This window comes from Sinocyclocheilus rhinocerous, unplaced genomic scaffold (assembly GCF_001515625.1).
Source record: "Sinocyclocheilus rhinocerous isolate Xijiao unplaced genomic scaffold, SAMN03320098_v1.1 scaffold20, whole genome shotgun sequence".
Taxonomy (NCBI): domain Eukaryota; kingdom Metazoa; phylum Chordata; class Actinopteri; order Cypriniformes; family Cyprinidae; genus Sinocyclocheilus; species Sinocyclocheilus rhinocerous.
Genome location: NW_015640468.1, coordinates 1,023,533 through 1,029,763, shown reverse-complemented (window position 1 = coordinate 1,029,763; position 6,231 = coordinate 1,023,533). Strand labels below are relative to the sequence as shown.

Genomic DNA, 6,231 nt, shown 5'->3' with positions numbered 1-6,231 from the left:
GACGCGTTTCAGAAAGGCGGGGCATAGAGGAGAAACAATAATGTACAGTATGTGGAAAATAATGTGTTTTTTTAACCTTAAACCGCATAAACACATTTCATCACACCAAATACACAAAATAATGTTCTTTTTAGCAACATCATATGACCCCTTTAAAAAAAATCAAATGAAATGAAGCTGATGGTCTATATTTGGTTATTGTAATAAACTCCATTAGTGTACGCCTAAGTACCTAGTCAAAACTGCAGCTTTTACGTAGTTTATGAATAAGTAGCAAATTTCTACATTGCATTTGTAGCTGATAAATATGTGAATATTTTATCAAAGTTTGAGATATACACACAGTGCAAACAATCACTGTGTTACAGAAGACACCAAATGTGTTCCAGCCTGTTTTTATACAGTCTGTGGTTCCAGCACCCACTGGTTTAACTGCACAGCTCGCTGGTTATTTCCCTTGTCCCGAGCAGCAGGCGGAAGAGGTGTGCTTAACATTTAACCTTTCTGTGAGGCAATGTGAAAATGGCGTTATGAAAAGAAACATAGTCGCAGGCGACGGGCAAATAAAGTTTTCAGAGGTAAGATATTTAATCATAAGGGAAATTACCACAGTCCGAGATGAAACGGAGATAGACTGTGGTCGTTTCTGTAGGCGAGACTTACACGCAAGAACGGGAACAAAGAAAAAACGATGCCAAAATACGAGCAAAGAAACAATAGACTAGTTTTTTAACGTTACTTATTTGGTATTTCTAGGTTATTCAGCTGTTGAATCGGCTGTGTAACTCTAAACTGCTAAACAAACGCCGTGTAGGTATAAAAATGTAGTTTAGGTGACTTCCAAAACAATTGTAAACAGCGGTCAAAGGTTAAGTTACTTCTTTAATCTTTAATTACATTGTTTGTGAACCGTATGCGTATTGTAACGACTTATTTTTAAGGAAATATAATCGTCTTTCAAATTCATGTAAATACAAAGGTAACGTTAGTTGTCGGCCTCAATCTGTTGCATGTCGTCTCGTGGAACCCAAACTGTTCTTTGGCGCCTCTAGCTCATTTTTTTTTAGCTATACGTCGATTATCTGAAAAAGCAAAATAATAAGGTTCTTGCCATATTTGTCGTATGTGATATATAAATCTTTAATAAATTGATAAATAATGACTACTTCTTTTGTTGTACACTTACCTTCCGATACTACTAATCCCAAGCATGTGTTCGGTTGTTATGGTTACCAGGTGAAGGTCGCTAGCGTTTATTTAGAAATTTAGTGGGGGGGAAAGAAAGAAACGAAAAGAACATCTGCGCTTCGGCCAACTTTTATAGTTACTTAAACTTTGGAAACTCTTGCACTTTGGAAATTATTGTATGAAAAGAACATTATTATGGTACATTAAACATAAAAGGATAATTAACCCCAAAATGACAATTTTGTCATCATTTACGCGCCCTCAAGTTGTTCCAAACCTGTATGAGTTTCTACTAAACACAAAAGAAGATAATTTGAAGAATCTTGGTGACCAAACAGTTGATGATAACCCAGATAGCACACATCTGCAAGATGTCTGTTAAAGATCACTTCATCTGGAAATCATCTGCTGTGTACAAACATCTGATAAACGTATTTCAGACATCAGTTTTACATGCATTCTAAATCATAAACATCTTAAAGACATCTTCTAAATGTCTATTTGACATCTGATAGGAAATGTCCTTTAGACGTATTGCAGATGAGCAGACACTCTAAAAAATACGTCTTGCAGAAGTCAAACAGACGTCTCCATGATGTACGTGTGCGATCAGGGACCATTGACTTTAATAGTATATATATATAGTCAGTGGCTATCATCAACTGGTGACCAACATTCTTTAAAATATCCTCTTGTGTTAAGAACACAAAGAAAGAAGCTCATACATTTGGACCATCTTGAGGGTGAGTAAATGACGACAGACATTTTTTGGGTGAACTATCTCTTTAAAAAAGAACTTTTAAGACCCTAAGTGAATAGACTTCATATACTTATGAGTAAGATAAATTATGAAGAAAGCTCTTGTTCAAAATTGGAAGTCTCATTAACATGCATGTAAATAAGCAGCAGCATGGGCAACACCAGCAGTGAGAGAAGCGGAGCGGAGAAGACGCAACGGCGAGAGAGCCGTGGTGGCAAAGATGGTGCTCGACCCAAAATCCTAATGGACAGTGGGGAGGACGGAGACCTCTTCCAAACAGATGATGCCAAGGTGGTGTGGTTACAGTGAAATATTAACCTTGGAAACATGTTCCTTTACTAATTTATTGTGGTGATATCTCACTGCTCTGCTTCGATTAGCTGTACACACCTCTTCCATCTTTCTCTCTGTCTTACTAGGAGTTTCTAGCCTGGCAACATGATCAGGAATCAGATACTAAAGCTCCGCCAGAGGAAAGGCCCACTGTGTTCCGCTGGAATGGTCCAGGAAAAGAGATTTACTTGTCTGGCTCCTTCAACAACTGGTCAAGCAAAATCCCCTTGAATAAAAGGTACATTCTGACAGATCATTAGATCACTAGCACGACATGGTAGACTATGTTAGCACAAGAAACACAGCAGCAGGTATTTGCATTGTCTTAAAAACCATAGAGCTGAACATTCTACAAGGTGCAACAAGTCAGCTGGTCCTTGATAGTGGGTCTGTTCAGATAGACCAGGGGTGGCAAACTCCGGTCCTGGAGAGCCGCAGTCCTGCAGAGTTCAGCTCCAACCCTAATAAAAACTCACCTGCCTGTAGCTTCCTAGTAACCCTTCAGGCCTTGATTAGCTTGTTCAGGTGTGTTTGATTAGGGTTGAAGCAAAACTCTGCAGGGCTGCGGCTCTCCAGGACCGACGTTCGCCACCCCTGAGATAGACTGACTCACAGACAGCAGGGGAAAATGAGAAGTTAATTGCAAATAGTAAAATGCATTTAAAGGAACATTCCATGTTTCATACATGTTAAGCTCAACTTGGCTCTTGTGGCACAATTCTGATTTGCACAAAAATGAATTTCAATGTGACAACATAATGCCTAAAACCACAAATTGACTGTAAAATGGTGAGGTTTTAACATAACAGTTCATGTACACTACTGTTCAAAAGTTTAGGGTTCTTTTATTTAAGAAATTATTACTTTTATTCAGGAAGGAGGCATTAAATTAATCAAGCATGACAATAAAGACTTTTACATTAAAAAAAATCTATTTCAAATAAATGCTGTTCTTCTGAACTTTGTATTCATTAAGGAATGCTGAAAAAAATCACAGTTTCCACAAAAATATGAAGCTGCACATCTGATGAATTTCAATGTGACAACATAATGCCTAAAACCACAAATTGACTGTAAAATGGTGAGGTTTTAACATAACAGTTCATGTACACTACTGTTCAAAAGTTTAGGGTTCTTTTATTTAAGAAATTATTACTTTTATTCAGGAAGGAGGCATTAAATTAATCAAGCATGACAATAAAGACTTTTACATAAAAAAAAAACAATCTATTTCAAATAAATGCTGTTCTTCTGAACTTTGTATTCATTAAGGAATGCTGAAAAAATCACAGTTTCCACAAAAATATGAAGCTGCACATCTGATTTCAACATTGATAATAAGAAGAAGTGTTTCTTGAGCAGCAAATCAGCATGAATGATTTCTGAAGGATCATGTGACGTTGAAGATTGGAGTAATGGCTGTTTTAATAAAATATATTCAAATAGAAAACAGTACACAATATTACAGATCTCACAATATTAGTTTTTACTGCATTTTTTGGATCAAATAAATAACCCTAGTGAGCATATAAGAGACTTTCAAAAACACTGTAGAAAATCTTACAGATTCCACACTTTTGAACAGTAGTTCAAATAAAATAAGCTTACATTTCTGCTTTTCAATCCTCAACTCGACCTGGGCCGGGTTTCCCGATAACGATTGATCTTAGCGCTTAAGAGCGTTTTCCACGAGTCATTTTTCGATCGTTCGTTATTGTTTCACGTGCGTTTCCCAAAAATGCACTTAACACAATCGCACGTAGCCGTGCTTTAAGTGCTACTTAGGAGTTGCTATCCGTTTGTCAAGTGCTGAAATGTCACCTTATAGAATGGCTCGTAATTGTAGTACACGCTCGTTTATTGAAATGTTAACCTAATGCTGCGTTCCAGACAACTCTGATATAATAACTATAATACAATAATATATTATATGAATTATATTATATTATACGTATAATATTATACTTTACATAATAATATATAATATACTTTATATAAAAAATATATATTATAGTAATAGAGACGTTATTTCCGGGTCCAATACATTTCGTGCATGTCGGCAAGTCATTGACAGATTTTTTTTCCCCGCAGTCTTTGAAACATATTTCCTACATTACTTCTTTTATTCATTTTTTTGTTCAGTCATTTAATTTAGTTATTATGTATTTCTATTTTTTCTGCCATTTTTAATTATTTCATTTATAAATTAATAATAAAAAAAAGAGTAATAAAGTGTACAATAAAGTACAATCAAATCCTTATATTATAATCGCATTGCACTTGAATAAAGTGCTGCAGGTGACTGCATAAATCTGTCTTCTTACGATGCACTTAGGGCTTTACGATTACTCCAGAGCACTCGTAGATCTATGATGATTTTCAAGTGCTACTTAAGTTACGATGCTTTTGGGAAACAGACCGTAATATTAAGATCAGTCGTACGATCGTTTTTACGAACTTCTTAGGCTTACGAAGCTTTTGGGAAACGCAGCCCTGTTCAATCAGCCTGTTCACTTGCATTGTAAGTGAAATGATTTTGTGGTGATTAACTTTGTGCCACAAAATTGAATGAGCTTAACTGGAATTGAACCCAAAATATTTCTTCAACCACATTATTGTACATCTAGCTTCACAGATTTCAAAAGCGAAAAGAAAACACTTGCCATAGCTTTTGTTGATGTAGCATTAGGACACTCTTATCTTTCTGATATTGTAGTTTTGGCCTCTTATCACTAAAAACTGGGAAATTAAGACAGCACTTGCTGTGCTTTAACATGCTCAACACTAGGGATCAGTGTGCACTTACAGGAAACTTGAAAAAAAACAACAACAGTGGACACTCCGGTGATCTCATGCTGAAAGCAAAAGGGCATCTTCCAGAATGTGCTGCCTTTTCAGTTTGTAGCCATCATTCACTGTCATCATCATGAGTAGAAAAAGGAAAGAACCTTCCACTTGCTTTTCTTTATTGTTTTGTTCTCTCTTTTTTACAGTCATAATAACTTTGTGGCCGTAATTGACCTGCCAGAAGGAGAGCACCAGTACAAGTTCTATGTGGACGGCAACTGGACATTAGACCCCAAAGAGGTGGGAAAGAGTCTCTTATAGTTTTTGATTATCTGATAATCCTCATACAACATCACATTTTGAAACCTGTTTTTGCATGACGTTTAATTATATTTTTTCTAGCCTTTTGTGACTAATAAGTCAGGTGTGGTGAATAATGTAATTAAAGTGAGGAAAACAGACTTTGAGGTTTTTGATGCACTGAAGACAGACTCTGAGAAATGTGCCGACATGTCAGGTAACTCTAAATCAACATAAATCTATTCATAAAATATGCTACAGGTTCTGATCTTATGCTTATTTTTTCTATCAGACTTATCCAGCTCCCCACCTGGACCATACCATCAGGATCCCTACTCAACCAAATCAGAAGACAGGCTGCGCTCTCCTCCTATACTCCCACCACACCTGCTGCAGGTGCTCCTCAACAAAGACACAGGAATCTCTGTAAGTACTGCTTTGCTACATCCTGAACATAATGACAGCAGCTGCTTTATACAACTGTCTGGCTAGACTCATTCTGCTGTCTTGTTTTCATGTATTTCATTCCGCTTCATGCCCACTCCTGCAGAATTTCACAGAGTTTCCACCCGCGTCTGCCGGCCTGTTCTCGCAACCCTACAGTTTTTGTTTGTTAGAAAAATCTTTTCTAACAATAAGTCTTTCTAACTTTTTATCAATTTAACACATCCTTGCTGAATAAAAAAATATTAATTTCTTTAAAAAAAAAAAAAATTTTAAAAAAAGAAAGAAAAAAATGCACTGACCCCAAACTTTTGAACAGTAGTGAATATTGATACAAATTATTTCTATTTTAAATAAATGCTGTTCTTTTTAACTTTTTATTCATCAAAGAATCCTGGAAAAAAGTATCAGAGGTTCCA

General features: G+C 36.2%; 1 protein-coding gene across 2 annotated transcripts in view; it reads left to right on the top strand.

Moving 5' to 3' along the window:
* Positions 1-453: 453 nt before the first annotated feature.
* Positions 454-6,231, top strand: part of prkab1b (protein kinase, AMP-activated, beta 1 non-catalytic subunit, b) — a 7,024-nt gene continuing 1,246 nt past the window's right edge. Inside the window, exons 1-6 of one of the 2 annotated variants that reach the window (XM_016569225.1) lie at positions 454-578; positions 2,095-2,239; positions 2,368-2,519; positions 5,275-5,368; positions 5,471-5,585; positions 5,661-5,794. In XM_016569225.1, coding sequence (XP_016424711.1) covers positions 2,099-2,239; positions 2,368-2,519; positions 5,275-5,368; positions 5,471-5,585; positions 5,661-5,794 — 636 coding nt within the window. In that variant the 5' untranslated portion in view covers positions 454-578; positions 2,095-2,098. Of the gene's footprint in view, positions 579-2,091; positions 2,240-2,367; positions 2,520-5,274; positions 5,369-5,470; positions 5,586-5,660; positions 5,795-6,231 lie in introns of both variants that reach the window. The other variant, XM_016569226.1, reaches the window with a different exon arrangement.